General features: G+C 39.0%; 1 protein-coding gene across 1 annotated transcript in view; it reads right to left on the bottom strand.

The window, feature by feature from the left end:
* Positions 1 to 19,551, bottom strand: part of LOC119824363 (cytochrome P450 3A6-like) — a 62,524-nt gene that overhangs the window by 29,262 nt on the left and 13,711 nt on the right. Inside the window, exons 3-4 of the mRNA XM_038344483.1 lie at positions 15,000 to 15,052; positions 10,018 to 10,117 (exon numbers count right to left, since the gene is read on the bottom strand). Coding sequence (XP_038200411.1) covers positions 10,018 to 10,117; positions 15,000 to 15,052 — 153 coding nt within the window. The remainder of the gene's footprint in view (positions 1 to 10,017; positions 10,118 to 14,999; positions 15,053 to 19,551) is intronic.

Genomic DNA, 19,551 nt, shown 5'->3' with positions numbered 1-19,551 from the left:
ATGGGAGAAAATGAGGGCAGATCTCTATGAGCTGAAGACATGATTTACACACTGGGGGAACCATGGCTTGGCTTGGAGACACATGCCTTCAATCCCTATACCTGGGAGGCAGAAGTGATTGTGAGGTCAACATGATCCACTTACTGAATTCTAGGATATCTAGGTCATATAGTGAGACTCTTTCTCAAAAATAAAAAAGAAAGAATAGGATGAGGTTCTAAAAATGGGGAAATATGTGGTAGGAGAAAGGAAATAATACAATTATCTTTTAATTAAAATTATAAAAGAATAGTTTAAAGCCGTTTATGCAAGAAGACATGAACTTGAATAATGTTAATATTTTCTTTTCATAAATTATCCTGGCTCTGTCATTAGACAAAACTGTATTTGAAGGCAAGCACTGAGACTTACTAACAAAGCCTTAAGCATGCTGCCAGATGAAATAAATAAATATCCAAGGAAAACTGAAGGAGAATGGAAAAACAGCAACTTTAACCTTAATTATGACTACCAAGCATCTTTAGGGACTACTAGTTGATGCAGAAATAAGGTAACAGAGTAAGAATGCATTTCTGGACAGAGACAACAGAGTTACATGAACTTCTGGCTTCTGCCATGTGAATCTGTTTGTCCCCCCTCTCTTTTGAAAAGGGTCACATTAGCTTTTCTTTCTAGAAAAGTGATCACCACCAGTAACCCATTAGCATGTTTAGGTGTCCTTAAGCAAAGGCTGAGGCCATAGCTGGGAACTAAAGTTTTATTTAATTATTTATTTATTAAGTAAACAATATTTTTCCATTTTACATACCAATACCAGTTCCCACTACCTTCCCTCTTCTCATTCCCTCCACATACCTCCCACCCCATCCCATCCACTCCTCAGAGAGAGTAAGGCACATCTCTCTGGGGAAGGTTCAAGGCCCTTCCTACTATATCTAGGCTGAGCAAGGTATACATCCCAAAATAATAGGTTCCCAAAAAGCCAGAACAAGCAGTGGGGATAAATCCTGGTGCCACTGCCAGTGATTCTGCAGTCTTCCCCAGCAACTGTCACCCTCATTCAGAGGGACTAGTTTGGACCTATGCTGTTTCCTTCCCTGTCCGCCTGGAATTGCTGAGCTTCCATTAGCTCAGGTAAACTGTTTCAGTGGGTGTACACATCATGGTCTTGACCACTTTGCTCATATTCTCATACTTCCCACTCTTCAACTGGACTTTGGGAGCTCAGTCCAGTGAAGTGATGCAGGTCTCTGCCTCTACTTCCATCAGTTGCTGGATGAAGGTTGTATGGTCATATTTAAGATATTCATCAGTGAGTCTCCCTGGCTACTGCCTCTATCCTCCTAGTCCACCCAGCCTGCACTCAGGAAAACTGTTCCTTCTTCCTCCCCTCTTAGGGTTCATAACATCTCCAGCTCAGCCTGATCAGGGCGCTGGGACCATGTAGGGAGTTTCTTTGTTTCAATAGCCTGCCTGCAGCAAGGTAGGCCCTCTCTGAACTCCCTGACCAGCCAAGTCACCGAATATTATTAACAGAAGACACATCTGGGAGCCAAGACACCGGATATTAGTACCAGAAGACACATCTGGGAGCAAAGACACCAGATCTTAATACACCAGATCTGGTAGGCGTCCTTCGGCTACCAGGAATCCCAGATTCAGTGCTGTGCAGTCCCATCTGGATGGCCTTCCCGAGCATATTCAAGTGTCCTGACCCTGTACCAAGGCCACCTACCCAGAGGGGTGAGAGGCTGCCCTCCAGGCAGGTCTGAGGATTCCTGCAACGGAGTGTTGGCGCCTTCACATTGTGCTGCAAGGAATAGCTCCCGCTCCGGCAATGAGGAGATCCACCCAGATTCAGTCACAGCAAAGATTGGACCAAGTCACCAAGTCTCTCCTAGCTCCATTTTGAGGAAGAGATGGGCAGGTGCCAGTGCAAGAACTCCTCCAACAACCTGAAAGGCAACATGACATCACCAGAATCCAGGCATCCCGAAACAACAAGAATTGTACACCCTACTCCAGAAGAAATAGAAGAAATCGACCTTAAACAGTACTTTATGAAAATAATAGAGGACCTTAAACAAGAGGTAAAAAACTGCCATAAAGAAATGGAGATGATAAACAAAAAGGTAGACGAAATAAATAAATCTCTCAAAGATACCCAAGAAAAACAAGAGAAAGCAATTAAACAGGTAAGGGATACAGTACAAGACCTGAAAAATGAAATGGAGGTAATGAAGAAAACACAATCTGAGGGAAGACTGGAAATGGAAATTCTGAGTAAACGAACAGAAACTACAGAGACAAGTATTTCCAACCAAATACAAGAGATGGAAGAAAAAATCTCAGCCTCTGAAGATACTATAGAGGAAATAAATGCACAGATTAAAGAACAAAACAAATCCAATGAATTCTTAACACAAAACATCCAAAATCTGGGACACCATGAAAAGACCACACCTAAGAATAATTGGGGTAGAAGAAGGAGAAGAATTACAACTCAAAGGCCCAGAAAATATATTCAACAAAATTATAGAAGAAAACTTCTCCAACCTAAAGAAGGATATTCCTATGAAGGTACAAGAAGCCTATAGAACACCAAGTGGACTGGATCAAAAGAAAGCATTCCCACACCATATAATAAACAAAACTAAAAACATACAGAATAAAAAACAGATATTAAGAGCTGAAAAGGAAAAAGGTCAAGTAACATATAAAGGGAAACCTATCAGAATTACACCTGACTTCTCAATGGAAACCATGAAAGCCAGAAGATCTTAGATAGATGTGCTACAGACACTAAGGGAACATGGATGCAAGCCCAGACTGCTATACCCAGCAAAGCTTGCATTCACCATTGATGGAGAAAACAAGATATTCCAGGACAAAAACAGATTTAAACAATACGTAGCCACAAACTCAGCCTTGCAGAAAGTAATGGAAGGAAAATCACAATCCAAGGAGTCCAACAAGGCCCACAATAACTCAGACATCTAGCGACCCTTCACCAGCACAACTAGAAGAAGGGAAACACAGAAACTCTACTACAAAAAATGTTTGGAGTTAACAAGCACTGGTCATTAATATCACTTAATATCAATGGACTCAATTCACCTATAAAAAGGCACAGGCTAAGAGATTGGATATGAAAGCAGGATCTAACATTCTGCTGTTTACAAGAAACACACCTCAACCACAAAGACAGCATCTACTCAGAGTAAAGGGTTGGGAAAAGGTTTATCAAGCAAATGGACCTAAGAAACAAGCTGGTGTAGCCATACTAATTTCTAACAAAGTTGACTTCAAACTAAAATCAATCAGAAGAGATGGAAAGGGACACTTTATACTCATAACAGGAAAAATCCTTAAGAATGCAGTCCCAATCCTGAATATCTATGCCGCTAATATAAAAGCACCCATTTATGTAAAATAAACATTACTAGAACTCAAGGCAGCAATCAAACCAAACACATAAATAGTAGGAGACTTCAACACTTGTCTCTCACCAATGGACAGGTCAATCAGACAGAAACCAAACAGAGAATTAAAAGACTTAATGGAGGTAATAAACCAAATGGACTTAACAGACATCTATAGAACATTCCACCCAAATAGGAAAGAATATACCTATTTCTCTGCGGCTCATGGAACCTTTTCAAAAATTGACCATATACTCGGTAACAAAGCAAACTTCCACAGTTACAAAAAATATTAGTAACCACCTGTGTTTTATTGGATCACCATGGATTAAAATTAGAATTCAACAACAATGCTACCACCAGAAAGCTTACAAACTCATGGAAACTGAACAGTCAACTATTGAACCACACCTGGCTCAAGGAAGAAATAAAGAAAGAAATTAAAGTCTTTCTTGAATTTAATGAAAACAAAGACACAACATATTCAAACCTATGGGACACAATGAAAGCAGTGCTAAGAGGAAAGTTCATAGCACTAAGTGCCCACTTAAAGAAAACAGAGAAAGCACTCATTGGAGACTTAACAGCATACCTGAAAGCTCTGGAATAAAAAGAAGCAGACTCACCTAGGAGGAGTAGAAGACTGGAAATAATCAAACTGAGGGCTGAAATCAACAAAATAGAAACACAGAAAACAATCCAAAGAATCAATGAAACAAAAAGCTGGTTCTTGGAGAAAATCAACAAGATTGACAAACCCCTAGCCAAACTAATCAAACGGCAGAGAGGGAACTCGCAAATTAATAAGATCAGAAATGAAAATAGGGACATGACCACAGACACAGAGGAAATTCAGAGAATCATTAGATCTTACTACAAAAGCCTGTATGCCACAAAATTGGAAAATGTAAAAGACATGGACTTTTTTTTAGATAAGTACCATATACCAAAGTTAAACCAGGACCAGGTGAACAATCTAAATATTCATGTTAGCCGCAAAGAATTAGAAACTGTTATCAAAAACCTCCCAACCAAAAAGAGCCCAGGACCAGATGGTTGCAGTGCAGAATTCTATCAGAATTTCCAAGAACTAATTCCTGTACTCCTTAAGGTATTTCATAATATAGAAACACAAGAGTCACTGCCAAATTCCTTTTATGAAGCTACAGTTACCCTGATACCTAAACCACACAAAGACTCAACCAAGAAAGAGAATTACAGGCCAATCTCACTCATGAACATCGAAACAAAAATTCTCAATAAATACAGGCAAACCAAATCCAAGAACACATTAGAAAAATTATCCACTATGATCAAATAGGCTTCATCCCAAAGATGCAGGGCTGGTTCAACATATGAAAATCTATCATATAAAGAAACTGAAGGAAAAATATCATATGATCATCTAATTAAATGCTGAAAAAGCATTTGACAAAATTCAACATCTTTTTATGATAAAGGTCTTGGAAAGATTAGGGATACAAGGGTCATTCCTAAATATAATAAAAGCTATTTACAAGCTGACAGCAAACATCAAATTAAACGGAGAGAAACTCAAGGCCTTCCCACTAAATTCATGAACACAACAAGGCTGTCCACTCTCTCCTTATCTCTTCAATATAGTGCTTGAAGTTCTAGCAATAGCAATAAGACAACATAAGGGGATCAAAGGGATTTGAATTGGAACGGACGAAGTGAAACTTTCATTATTTGCAGATGATATGATAGTGTACATAAGCGACCCCAAAAACTCCACCAAGGAACTCCTACAGCTGATAAACTCCTCAGTAACATGGGAGGATACAAGATCAACTCCAAAAAATCAGTTGCCCTCTTATACACAAAGGATAAGGAAGCAGAGAGGGAAATCAGAAAAGTATCACCTTTCATGATAGCCACAAATAGCATAAAATACCTTGGGGTAACTCTAACCAAGGAAGTGAAGGATTTATTTGATAAGAACTTTAAGTCTTTGAAGAAAGAAATTGAAGAGGATACCAGAAAATGGAAGGATCTCCCTTGCTTGTGGATTGGGAGGATTAACATAGTAAAAATGACAATTCTACCAAAAGCAATCTATAGATTCAATGCAATCCCCATCAAGGTCCCAACAAAATTCTTCACAGATCTTGAGAGGACAATAATCAACTTTATATGGAAAAACAAGAAACCAAGGATAGCCAAAACAATCTTTTTTTTTCTTTTTTCTTTTCTTTTTTTTTTTTTTTTTTTTTTTTGTTTTTTCGAGACAGGGTTTCTCTGCAGCTTTTTTAGAGCCTGTCCTGGAACTAGCTCTTGTAGACCAGGCTGGCCTCGAACTCACAGAGATCCGCCTGCCTCTGCCTCCCGAGTGCTGGGATTCAAGGCGTGCGCCACCACCGCCCGGCTAGCCAAAACAATCTTATACAATAAAGGAACTTCTGGAGGCATTACCATCCCTGACTTCAAACTCTATTACAGAGCTACAGTATTGAAAACAGCTTGGTATTGGCATAAAAATAGAGAAGTCGACCAATGGAATCGAATAGAAGACCCAGATCTTAACCCACAAACCTATGAACACCTGATTTTTGATAAAGGAGCCAAAAGTACAGAATGGAAGAATGAGAGCATCTTCAACAAATGGTGCTGGCATAACTGGATGTCAACCTGTAGAAGAATGAAAGTAGATCCATATCTATCACCATGCACAAAACTCAAGTCCAAATGGATTAAAGACCTCAATATTAATCTAAACACAACGAGCCTGTTAGAGGAGAAAGTAGGAAGTACTCTACAACAAATGGGCACAGGAGACCGTTTCCTATGTATAACTCCAGCAGCACAGACATTAAGGGCAACATGGAATAAATGGGACCTCCTGAAGTTGAGCAGCTTCTGTAAAGCAAAGGACACTGTCATGAAGACAAAAAGGCAGCCTACTGACTGGGAGAAGATCTTCACCAACCTTGCAACTGACAAAGGTCTGATCTCTAAAATATATAAGGAACTCAAGAGACTAGACTTTAAAATGCTAATTAATCCATTTAAAAAATGGGGCTCTGAACTGAACAGAGAATTCTCAACAGAAGAAGTTCAAATGGCCAAAAGTCACTAAGGTCATGCTCAACCTCCTTAGCGATCAGGGAAATGAAAATCAAAACAAGTTTGAGATACCATCTTACACCTCTTAGATTGGCTAAAATCAAAAAACACCAATGATAGCCTTTGCTGGAGAGGTTGTGGGGTAAGGGGTACACTCATCCATTGCTGGTGGGAATGCAAACTTGTGCAACCACTTTGGAAAGCAGTGTGGCGGTTTCTCAGGAAATTCGGGATCAACCTACCCCAGGATCCAGCAATTCCACTCTTGGGAATTACCCAAGAGATGCCCTATCATACTACAAAAGCATTTGTTCAACTATGTTCATAGCAGCATTATTTGTAATAGCCAGAATCTGGAAACAACCTAGATGCCCTTCAGTGGAAGAATGGATGAAGAAACTGTGGAATATATACATATTAGAATACTACTCAGCGATCAAAACAATGACATCTTGAATTTTGCAGGCAAATGGATGGAAATAGAAAACACTATTCTAAGTGAGGTAACCCAGGCCCAAAAAGATGAACATGGGATGTACTCACTCATAATCGGTTTCTAGCATAATTAAAGGACATCAAGCCTATAATTCGTGATCCTTGAGAAGATAATAAGATGAACCCAAAGAAAAACATACAGTTATCCTCGTGGATATTGGAAGTAGACAAGATTGCCAGGCAAAAATTGGGAACTTGGGGGTGGGGTGGGACGTGGGCAAGGGGAGATGGGGAGAGAAAAGCATGAAGGGGAGGATGGGAAGAGCTTGGGGAAATGGGATGGTTGGGATATAGGAAGGGTGGATATTGGAGCAGGGAAGCATATATCTTAATTTAGGGAGCCATCTTAGGGTTGTCAAGAGACTTGACTCCAGAGGGGTTCCTAGGTTTCCAGGGAGATGCCCCTAGCTAGTTCCTTGGGCAGCTGAGGAGAGAAAGCCGGAAAAGGCCAGATCCTATAGCCATACTGATGATTATCTTGCATATCACCATAAAACCTTCACCTGGCGATGGATGGAGATAGAAACAAAGCCCCACATTGGAGCACTGGACTGAGCTCCCAAGGTCCTGATGAGGAGCAGAAGGAGGGAGAACATGAGAAAAATGTCAGGACCATGAAGGGTGCGTTCACCCATGGAGACGGTGGGACAGAACTAACGGGTGATCACCAAGTCCAGTTGGAATGGGACTGATGTAACATGTGACCAAACCAGACTCTCTGAATAGGGCTGATGGTGGAGGCCGACTGAGAAGCCAAGGACAATGGCGATGGGCTCGAACTATATGACAATTACGCACTCTGTGTGAGCCTTGTCAGTTTGGTTGCTCACCTTTATGGACCTGGGGGGAGTTGGGAGGACCTTGGACTTAACATAGTGTAGGGAACCCTGATGGCTCTTTGGCCTTGAGAGGGTGGGAGTGGAGGTATGGGTGGAGGGGAGGAGAGGGAAGGAGAAGGAGGAGGGGAAGAGATGGAAATTTTTTAATAATAACAAAAAAGATATTCATCAGTCTGACTACAGGGCAAGGCCAGTTTGGGCCCTGACTCCTCTATTGTTTAGGGACTTAGCTGGGGTCATCCTTGTGGATTCCTGGGAATTTCTCTAGTGCATGGTTTCTTGCTAGCCCCATAATGGCTCCCTCAATCAAAATATCTTTTTTTTGTTTCATCTCTGCCCTTCCTCCATCTCGACTATCCTGTTCCTTCATGATTTCTTCCACCCTTCCCTTCTCCCCTCATCTTCCCCTTCCACCCTCCCTACTCCCCCAACCACCATGCTCTCATTTTTGTCAGGCAATCTTCTCTTTTCCCCTTTCTTGGTGGATCTATGTATGTTTATCAGAGGGTCCACCTTGTTACTTCCCTGTTCTAAGATCATGAACTGTAGGCTCAATATTCTTTGTTTTATATCTAGTATCCACTTATGAGTGAGTGTATAATAAGTTCATCTTTCTGGGTCTGGGTTACCTCAATCAGAATGGTGTTTTTTAGTTCTATCAATTTGCATGCAAAATTCAAGATGTCATTTTTGTCCCACTGAGTACTACCCTAATGTCTAAATGTGCCACATATTTTTACCCATTCTTTGGTTGAGAGGTACCAATTTGGTTTCTGGTTCAGGCTATTACAAATAATACTGCTATGAACATAGCTAAACAAGTGTCCTTGTAATATTATTGAGCATCTTTTGGGTATATGCTGTATCTTGAGATATAGCGTGGTATTGCTGTATCTTGAGGTAGGTTGATTCCTATTTTTTTTTTTTTTGAGAAACCGCTATACTGCTTTGGAAAGTGGTTGTGCAAGTTTGCTTCCCCCCCCCCCAGAAATGGATGAGAGTTCCCCTTACTCCACATCATCTCAAGCATAAGCTCTCATTGTTTCTTTTTATCTTAGCCATTCTAATTTCTGTGAGAAGGTATTTCAGAATTGTTTTGATTTGCATTTCCCTGATGGTTAAGGATATTGAACATTTCCTTAAGTGTCTTCTGGCCATTTGAGATTCTTCTATTGAGAATTTTATTTAGTTCTACCCCCTTTTATAATTGGATTATTTGGAATTTTAATGTCTATTTTCTTAATACACACACACACACACACACACACACACATATTTGAAGGTCAGTTCCCTATTTAACGTGGAGTTGGTGAAGATCTTTTCCCATTCAGTAGTCTGCCTTTTGCCTTATTCACTGTGTTTTTTTCTTTACAGAAGCGTCTCAGTTTCAGGATGTCCCATTTATTTATTGTTGCTCTCACTCCCTCTGCTACTTGGGTTATACTTAGGAAGTTGTCTCGTGTGCCCATACATTGAAAGCTACTTCTCACTTTCTCTTCTATCAGGTTAAGTGTGGTCGGATTTATATTGAGGTCTTTAATCCTTTTGGACTTGAGTTTTTGCATTGTTATAGATATGGATCTATTTTCATTCTTCTACATGTTAACATCCAGTTATGCCAGCACCATTTATTGAAGATTCTTTCATTTTTCCATTGTATATTTTTAGCTTCTTTGTCAAAAATTAGGTTTTCATAGGTGTGTGAATTAATATTTCATTCCATTGGTTTACCTCTCAGCTTTGAGGTTTGAGAATTTCCCCTTTTGGAAGATTGAATAGCATGAAGACACACAACACTCCTTGTCTATTGTTGGCAAATTACAGTGAATAACTAAGAACTTTATAGTAAAATGTTTGCTTGTTTGTGTGTTTTGTCAACTGGAGATTGAACCCTGAGCTAATTGACTAATTTATCACTGAACAAGACCAACAACCAATGAATGCTTACATTTTTACTTTTTACTTTTGAGATTATGATACAATTACAACATTTCTCATTTGTCATTCCTCTTTCTAAACTCTTCCATATACTCTTTCCTGATCTATTTCATATTCAAGTTTCTTTTTTAAAAATAATTGTTGTTACAAGCATATATACATATCTATACACATATATATTTTAAACATAACCTCTTCAGTTCATTTGTTGCTCACATTAAAAGAAGAGAAAAATATACCTGCCGATTTGTGAAGACAGAATAAAATTCCTTCACTAGCACTTTTCTGATCATGTCTGGCTCTGCAATGACCAGAAGAGGCTGCATCCCATCATACAGTCTGTATTAGGAAAAGAGATATGGTTAAACTTTGATCCTGATATTACCTCCGGTTCTACAAGAAAGGGCAACAACTTCTGCTAGTTCAACCACAGAAGCCACTTGTTAGTTCTGGAAATGAAGAGTAACATAACCCAGGAAAAGATGAAATACATGACAACAAAACAGCCCTCCAAATGAGCACATTTGGGAATGAACTGTGCTGTCCTTTATAATTTAAGTTCAAAGACAGTTTTATTAGTGTTTGATAGAAAAACAGCAATGCAAGGAAGTAAAAAATTCCAGCACATTCCAAGGAAATGAAAACAGCACAAAAGTAACATGTTTTAAGTTAGTCATGGAGGTCAAAATAAAAGCAAGAAAGCACAACACTCTGAAGGAAAGAGTGTTTGGAATGCCAAGATACTAATCAAGAGTTCAGATGACACAGGATCTTAGGCTTTTGTGACCCCGGGCCATGGATAGTAATATATATATATATATATATATATATATATATATATATATATGTATATGTATGTATGTATATATATGTATATGTATATATGTGTATATATATCACTCTTATGCAAACAATAGATACAACTGATTAAGAATATGATTGCACTGTCAGCAATGAAGTATACTTGTAACTTGAGAAAAGAGCCATATTGGTATCTACCATGGAGTGTGCAGCCCTTGATAAGACCTTTTAAGTACAGCTTCTCAAATTTGTGTTTCTCTAGCTTTTATCTTATCTACACATGCTCTGATCCTCATGTGGAGCCCAAATAAAGAAGGGCTTCCAGACTGCCTCTGGAAACTGGGTTATTTCTTATGTTCTTATGCTTAACTTGATGTTTTACTCATTTCCTATTTAACCTTAGGATTTACCCCTAAGAGACATGGTCCCAAAAATAGTTGTGAAGGATTAGAAGGTTGATGGTGAATCAGTCTTCTGCAACTCTTTCCATGTCAATAAGGGCCATAATCCTCAACCAAAGGATCATATGTCTCTTACCCTAAAAATATAAAACTGTTATTTGTAGGAAAGTCCTTGGATTCCAAAAATTAGTCATTGCCTGGAATCCTATATCATATATGGTTTAGTTTGTTCAACATTTAAAATTATTAACTATCTATGCTTGGAATGGAGGCTGGTATTGGACTCCTTCCTAGGTTGTATAATAACATGAGCTTATGGACTTCAGTACAAACATACAAAAATTAAAAGACATATTGATATCAGAATGATAATAAATGTGTTCAAATTTAAAGATAAGCTATTTTTATTTCATATGTAAGTGTGAACACAACTACGATGAATGTGCATGATGCATGTGCAGAGGCTCTTGAATATCTGAGGTTGTATCAGATTTCCTGGGTGTGAGTGACCATATGGGTGTTGGGATCCAACTGTGGATATTCTGTAAAAACCAACAATTGTTATTCACTGCTGAAACATCTCTCCAGCCCCTTAAGATAAACTATGAACAATTAACAAGCAATAATATTACAGGAAGTTCCTTTAGGGCTATAAGAAATGCAGCACAGCACAGTCTTGGCAATGGGTCACCTGGCCATGTCAACTCAGCAGACTCTGCCATTAGTACTGTGGTTTCTGATGATGGATGTGTGCCTCCATGTTTGTGGCACACAGTACAGCGATGTCACTTTTTCCCAGGCTCTTACCAAAACCCCATGAGCTCTGAGAGGGAAGATCTGCTGCTGTTGGCTCAATCATCATACAAAGTAATTAATAAAATCCTAGAAGGCAACAGCATGGTATAAGTCATCCTATACCTGTTATTCAAAGTGAGTAATATGTGTTGAGAGACTATATCCCATACATTCCTGCTAAATAGACATTGACTATTTTCAAATGTAAAAAAATGAAAAGACAAATAAAATTCAGCAAGATGTGATGTCACAGATGCCTAGGATCAGTAGTTAGGAAGCAGATATTGAAGTCAGTGACCTCCAGGCCAATGTGGGCTTCATAGACACTTCCAGGACAACATAAGACACATTTAGATCTGGCCTGATAAAAGAGGGAGAAAACCAAGGAACACTCAAACATGAATAAAGAACTACAGAAAACCAAGAAATGCTGAGAGTGAAGGAAATACTCTTCTCAGGGAAAACTACACCAATTGATTATTCACTTACATATGGTCCATTCTGAAAACATACATATGAGTGACATTTTACAAACTGAGCAGGTTGTACTTAGGAATATATATATATATATATATATATATATATATATATATATATATATCAACTACCTTTGTATATATGTATATATATACAAATATATGTGTTTACATATATTAAACATTTACATATATCTATATATGTTCATGTAGTAGTAATTAATGAAAAGACAATGTGTCTGAAAGAGAGCAATGAGGGGAATATGGAAGTATGTGAAGGGAGAAATGAAGTTGTATTATAGTCCCAAACAATAAAAGATATAATAGATAAAAATCATTACAAAGTTTTGATATAGGAAATTAAACAAGTCATCATAAATATGCCTGTTTTCTGGTGGCATATCTTTTAAAAGTATATATTTACTGTAAATAAATTTATAAAATGATTTTGCTTTTCCTTAAGTGCAAATCAGTATGGAAAAGAAGTGCTCTCCCGAATTATGAGGAAACATTATGTGTCATCTGAAATAATATATTCCACACAATTTAAAAGTTCTAAAGAAGGGTAAATGGAGGCACGAACCCTTACAAAGTACTGGATGGAAGTAATATTATGTGTCCCTGGATCATAAAAGGATTGTCTGCAACTTTCTCAGTCTTTCAGACTGTGAGTTATAACATACATATGGAACTACTGGCAGGAAATGCTGTCACACACTTAAAATAGGCAAATGTGATTATGACTGAATAGGACAAGTACTCACACATGCATTTCCAGGGTGGACTGTTCTGGGTGCTGAGGAGAAAACATGGGCTTTCCAGGGTCCTTACAGTGTTGGGTGGTTGGGCACTATTTTGGTGAGCAAATGTAAGGTGTGTATAGGAGAGAGAGACAGAGAGAGAGAGAGAGAGAGAGAGAGAGAGAGAGAGAGAGAGAGAGAGAGAGAGAGAGAGAGAGAGAGATTCTATGGAGAGAGGTAGATCAAAGAGGTGAAAGCAGCGATGAGTGGGCTGAGGTTAAGTGTCACCCAGAACCATGGTGATGTCTTGGCCTGGGCTGCTGCCAAGGCCCATGTCTGATACCACCATAGGCCTAGAAGATAGGATTGCACAGAGTTGGAACAGCCTCTCATTAGCTGCAACACTAGGGAGAAGTGTCCCTTTCCCTTATCAACTGTAGCACTCAGGATTGGCTCCTATATCTTTCTTGGACTGCAATGTAAAGCTAAGTGATGATGGGTGAGCTGGCCCTGCAAACATGAGAGTTGGAAAGAGGTTCCCATCCTCTCTTGTTGGCCATGTGGTAGCATGAGTGAAAGAAAGATGCCCCACCTCATCCCCTCACTACCTGCAGTAGGAAAAGGATATGACCTAACCCCTTGCCAACTGCATCACTCCTAAGAACAGGTCCTATGCCTCACTTGGGCAACACAGTATAGCTGATACTGTACACAGGGTACAGGTGAGTCACCCAGAACAGTGAGCTTGGGAGATCTGGCCATGCTCATCATCTGCCACTTGGCAGCTTGTGTGAGAGAAAGATGCTCCCTGCTAAGATATCTGTTGCAGGTTGGGAGAACTGGCACTGAGGTCATTAGAGTGGGAGAGTTGTCTCTGTCCCTCATCCGCTGCAGGACTCAGGAGACCTCACCTGGTCAACATAGCAGAGCTGGCCCTAGTGGTGTTTGTGTAGGTGAGCTGGACCTGAGAGCATGAAAGCAGGAACTGGTCCTGCATCATGCTCATCACTGCATAGGGTGAACTAGCAATGGCAGTGCTGAAGAGCTCACCCTTGTCATAATGACATGTGAGAACTGGCAGTCTGACCAACCCTGCAATAACAACACAGTCCCAGAACCAGGACAATGAGGTGGCCCAACCCAATATCCATGCCTATGATCTTCTGGAGCGTGTGAAGGGATGACACAAGACAAACTTCAGGAATGACCCAAGACAACTACAGGATATCCAAGAGGAGTCCCAGTGAGGGCCCACTACTATAATGGAACAAAAACCAGAGAAGTTGAAACAGAACAATGATTGCTTGCAATGAACAATAGCAGGTAGAAGTATATGGACTAAGAGGTATACTATGTGGCTTGATGTGTGTTGTGATCTAGCTGCCCTCACTCCCTCTGACCGATAGCAGAGCTTCCTTGTGGTCTGTAATTGACAAGGATCTTTGTGTTTTTTTCTGGCTGGTGGTTTTCCACAAAAGCAGTAGTAGTATAAAAGGCTTTAGCTCAGGGAAAATAAAGGTTGCTTCCACCTGAAAAGAAGAGTCAGTGTCTCAATCCCAGCACCACCCTGCCAGTCTCGGCATCCAGGCTGCACTGGTCCACCACAGATGTTACACTATAGAATTCACAATAAGATCGATCTCCCTTTTTTCCTTCCTTCCTTCCTTCCTTCCTTCCTTCCTTCCTTCCTTTCCTTCATTCCTCTCTCTCTTTCTCTCTTTCTCTGTCAGTCTCTCTCTCTCTCCTTTCTTCATTTATTTACTTTTTTGTACTTTGTTCTTTTCTCTTAAATTTTATTTTACTTTAGGCCAGAGGTTACAAAGGCAGAGGTGGATACAAAGGGACAGAGAGATGAATGGGATTGAGATGCATAATGTGAAAGGCACAAAGAATAAATTTAAAAATGAGGCAAATATGTCCCAAGATACTCTGGACTTGACAAAATTGTCCTGCAGTTTGGTGTCATATAATAACCAACCTACATATTGGCTTTTTCCAGAATACTTACCCCCACAAATCCCCATACTTTTTTTGGCATTCTGTATCATATTTCCACAAACCCTGTGAAAAGAAAAAGGAATAAAGAAAGGATGAATGAAACAAAGAAAGGCCATTATTTTTCTACATGTATTGGCCACTAAATTTAAAAAAAGACTCAAAGCCCAGGATATCAGGTTCATTATTTAATTTCCATAATAAGAAGTTAATGGAAATCCTTCAGAATTTTTGATGGGGTAAAATAAAATACAGGACATGCTTGAAATGGGGATTTTAATGATAATCAGGTTTTCATTTCCAGGACAGTTTATGTTCCAAAACTTTTCTTTCTATAGTTTTGTTTTTTTGTGTGTATTTGTTTGTTTTGGTTTTTCAAGGCGGGGTTTCTCTGCATGTCCCTGGCTGCCCTGAAACTTGCTCTGTAGATCAGGCTGCCCTTGAATTCAGAGATCTGTCATTTTCTGATTCCTAGGTACTGGGATGAAAGGCATGTGCCACAACTGAAGAAGGATGCATAAAAGAAATCCCACACTAGCTCTGAATTGAGAAATAAATAGTTATCTATTTAGAGGTAGACTCACAAATCAGAATCCTCTGCCTGACTGGAGATCAGAAACCAAATCCTGCAACCAGAAAAAGAGCTCAGATGCATGCTCTACATCGTCTTATATAGTATAAGAGGCCATGCCCCAGTGGACAGGTAACCACTGGCTGTAAGACTTCATACAGAACATCCTCTTTTTGTTTAAATAAGAGAGTTCTAAGTCTAATACAAAATTATATATACTAAGAACAAATATAGTCAATAATTATCCTATCCTAACTAGTATAATAACCTGACCAAGTCATGAGAGGAAAGTAACTACAACTATTTAGAATTCAACCCCATTCAAGATCCAAGATGGGAAATAATATTACTTGAGTAAGCAAGAAGTGCAATCAAGCAATTTCCAAAATGTGCAACAAATGACAGAGACAACTGGCTACCTGGGCCCAAAGTCTCATTTGCAACGTTGAAGCAACCAACTTTGGCTAAGGCCTAGAATAATTGACAGACCACTTTCAGAGGCAAGAATTTTATCAAAACTGTCTTATCCTGTTTTGGCAAGATTTGACAGTTTCTCTTATCCATTTCTGAATACCATGTGTCTTGTCAGTAGTTGAGGCATGGGCATTTCTTTGCCAAAGGCCAGTTTTGCTAAGAAGAAAACAAGCTCCAAGTGGAGTGTCTTTGGTGCTCAATATCCAGACATAAATGAACTCTAAATGAGTCACAGTGGTGGACAAATGTACATAGGCTTGGGAGAGAGAAGAAAGAGAATAGACAGTTATAAAAATAAGTAAATTGTTAAAAAAAGGAAAAGACTTTAAAGATACAGAGTACAGAAAGAAAAACAAGCCACGTAAAGATGGAAAATTCACAGAAAGTCTGGATTATGTCTATTGTTCTGTTTTCTTTGAATTTTTGATTGTGAATGAGCCCATTGTATGGGCTGCTAAGTTAAAACAAGCTAAAGGTATCTTGATTTCAAAATTTGAGTCTAAGGACATGTTGCTTTGGAAAAAGGGGTTTTCTTTTGTTTTCACAGAAAATGAGAACTTGTGGATTATTTCCAGACCAATATGTTATCATGGAACAAGACCCCCCTGAAAGGTTTCCAAGAACACCCCTCAAAATTACCTTGTCCAACTGCTGGCTAAAATGAACCTAGCACACAGGATACACAATGAAAGAACTGATTAACAGTGCCCCCAAACAGCAGAAGCAGTATGGATAGAACTATGCCCATATTCCCAAATATTGTTTATAAATGTTTTTACATTTAAAAGGGGATATGATATAGATATGAATAATTTGCATTGATATGGATCTTGATTTATTGATACAAATTTAAGGTCAATTTTGGTATATGTATATTTCTGCTCTTGATTAAGGTATTGTAATTGTATAGTTCATCTAAAAATGTAATGCATAATTAAGAAATAAAGATTAATAATCATCTATAATAGTCAAGTTTGTAGTTATGCTATTTAGATTATCTAGATGTACAGAGAAGTATTTCAGATGGATAGGGATCCTTCACATCTTTCAGAGACCTTCAGAATATGACATTTAAAATGTTTAAGAACTTAAAACTTTTCAGGACAGTGAGACATATTTGCTCCTGGCAGCGCCAAGCTACTTCAAAAGGATGATGGACATTGAAGAGGCTCCTTATGGAGTTGGTTAGCCATTTGAGCAAGAAACTGCTCTTGCCTAAAATGCTGAACTGGACATGCAGGACCCACCAAGAAATGACTTCTGAACTTCCCAAAAGGAGAGATGATCCTTTGGGGTTCTTGTTTCATGAAAGAGTCTGTGAGACAATCTGTAGGATACAGAAGAAAGTGACCGACAAACTGCCAGTGTAGGCAGACCTGTCTTTGAAATTTTCTGCTTCATGGAAAAGTCTGCTGGATACTATGGACCTGTAGGCTGAAGATGGATGCACCAACAGTACAGAAGAACTTTGGGTGACTGTCCAGGCAGCAAGATGTCTCTGTCATTTCTAGAGTTCTGGAAGTTGCTTACAGTGCACTTCATGTTTAGCTAAATTATTTTCTTCTGGAGTTGAAGAATTTATAGTTATAGTTATAGTTTTCATTAGTTATGATAAAGGTAAAATAGATATAAATTGATGTAGGTGTGTCTTCTATCTATCTGTTGGTTTCATTTGTTAATAAAGAAACTGCCTTGGCCAGCCCTTAGGTGGGTGGAGTAGACAGAACAGGAAGAAGGAAATGAGGTATATGGCTCAAACAATTGCAACGCCTCTCCTAAGTGAGGCAGACCTCCTTGCCTCTCCTCAGGGAGAGAGATGCCATGCAGCCAACCACCAGGTCAGAAATGCTGAATCTTTCCCAGTAAGACAACACTCGTGGTGTTACACAGATTATTAGATATGGGTTAGTCAAGATGTGAGTAAGAGGCTGAAAATAATGGGCCAGGCAGTGTTTAAAAGAATACAATTTGTGTGTTGTTATTTCGGGGCATAAGCTAACCATGTGGGATCCAGGCAGGATGAAAAGCAGGCCCGCATCACATCACTACAATAAATGTTGTAACTGCAATTCTTGCTTGATAACTGTTTTGTTATGTGTAATTTTACTACGTTAAACAAAAGGGAAAATGGTGTGGGAGGGTCTTCTGTCCATGTGCAGCTTTCATTGTTTAATGAATAAATAAACAACCCTGGCCTGTTGATAGGGTAGAATTTATGTAGGCAGGGAAGATGGAACTGAATGCTGGGAGGAAAAAAGCAGAGTTGGAGAGACACCATAGATCTACTGGAGACAGACACTGGGAATTTTACTCAGTAAGAAACTACCACATAGTGATTCATAGATTAATATAAATGGGATAAATTAATATAAGAGTTAGCCAATAAGAAACTAGAGCTAATGTACCAAGCAACAATTTAATTAATAAAGTTTAAGGTTATTTTGGGGCTAAGCTATCTGGGTGGCCAGGAAAAACAAGTAGGCCCTCCTGCAACTCTTGGCATTCCTTGCAACACACAACTGCCCAACTTTGTTTTTTATTAAAAGCAGTAGTTGTCTTTATCTGTGACAATTTCTTGCTATGTTTTGATTCTGAATTCCTAAAACACTATGTCTTTCCCCCTTCTTTATGATCTGTGGACCAAGAATTGAGGAGATGGTTGTGAATGTGTAAAATCTATTTGTTTCTTGCTTATAATCCCTTTCACTCACTCAATGATTTCCCTTGCAATTCTATTGCATTTACTGATTAGTAAATTGACAATATCATTGATGCCTATACCACACTGGATTTATATAATTGTCTTTGTAGTATGAAATGAAAAATAACAATAAGTAAAGGAAGATGGATATGCCTTCTTGTGCCTCAGTTCAATATGGAAAGAGAAGGAGATGTCACCCACCACAAAATTCACATTAAATTGAATATTCTGAGTTTGCTGTAGGAAGACTTACAGCTAGTGTTTACACACCCACTAGGGCTTTTCCCATGGTTTTCAAGTAATCTACAGACAGAATTTCATCTTCAGGCATTGCAAGTTTGAAGTGTATGAAACTAGGTCTCTGGGCAGATGAGAGAGCTCAACATGTTGAGTTTTTGCCTACCATTTAGATTCAAACTGATACAAGGCATTCTCAGAGACTCTAATAAAATGACAAATGAAAAAGTAAATACCATTTCTGTTCTTGTCTAGGGTTGACGTGGCAAGTTCCAGTTAGGGCTGGAGCCACTCTCTCCAAGGAGTGAGGGTTGCAGTTTCTGGGAATCCAACTTTCCCTTGGATATTAGTACCAGGGCAGCTGTGCCTGATGTTTCCTGGGTTTTCTTTGCAAATATTGTCTGATTTAGTGCACTCCTGGCCTTGACTATTATACCCTATGAATAACATATAAGAAATAATGATGATCTAAAATTATGTTTGGTATAAATCATCATCATATGCAAGACCTCTTGTTCCAGCTATCTGTCTTCTTTACATCTCATTTTTGGTTTCCCCTCTGATACCTCTCAGTTTAGGACC

Source organism: Arvicola amphibius, chromosome 10 (assembly GCF_903992535.2).
Source record: "Arvicola amphibius chromosome 10, mArvAmp1.2, whole genome shotgun sequence".
NCBI lineage: Eukaryota > Metazoa > Chordata > Mammalia > Rodentia > Cricetidae > Arvicola > Arvicola amphibius.
Note: the sequence above shows the minus strand (reverse complement) of the source record. Positions and strands in the feature narration are given on the sequence as shown.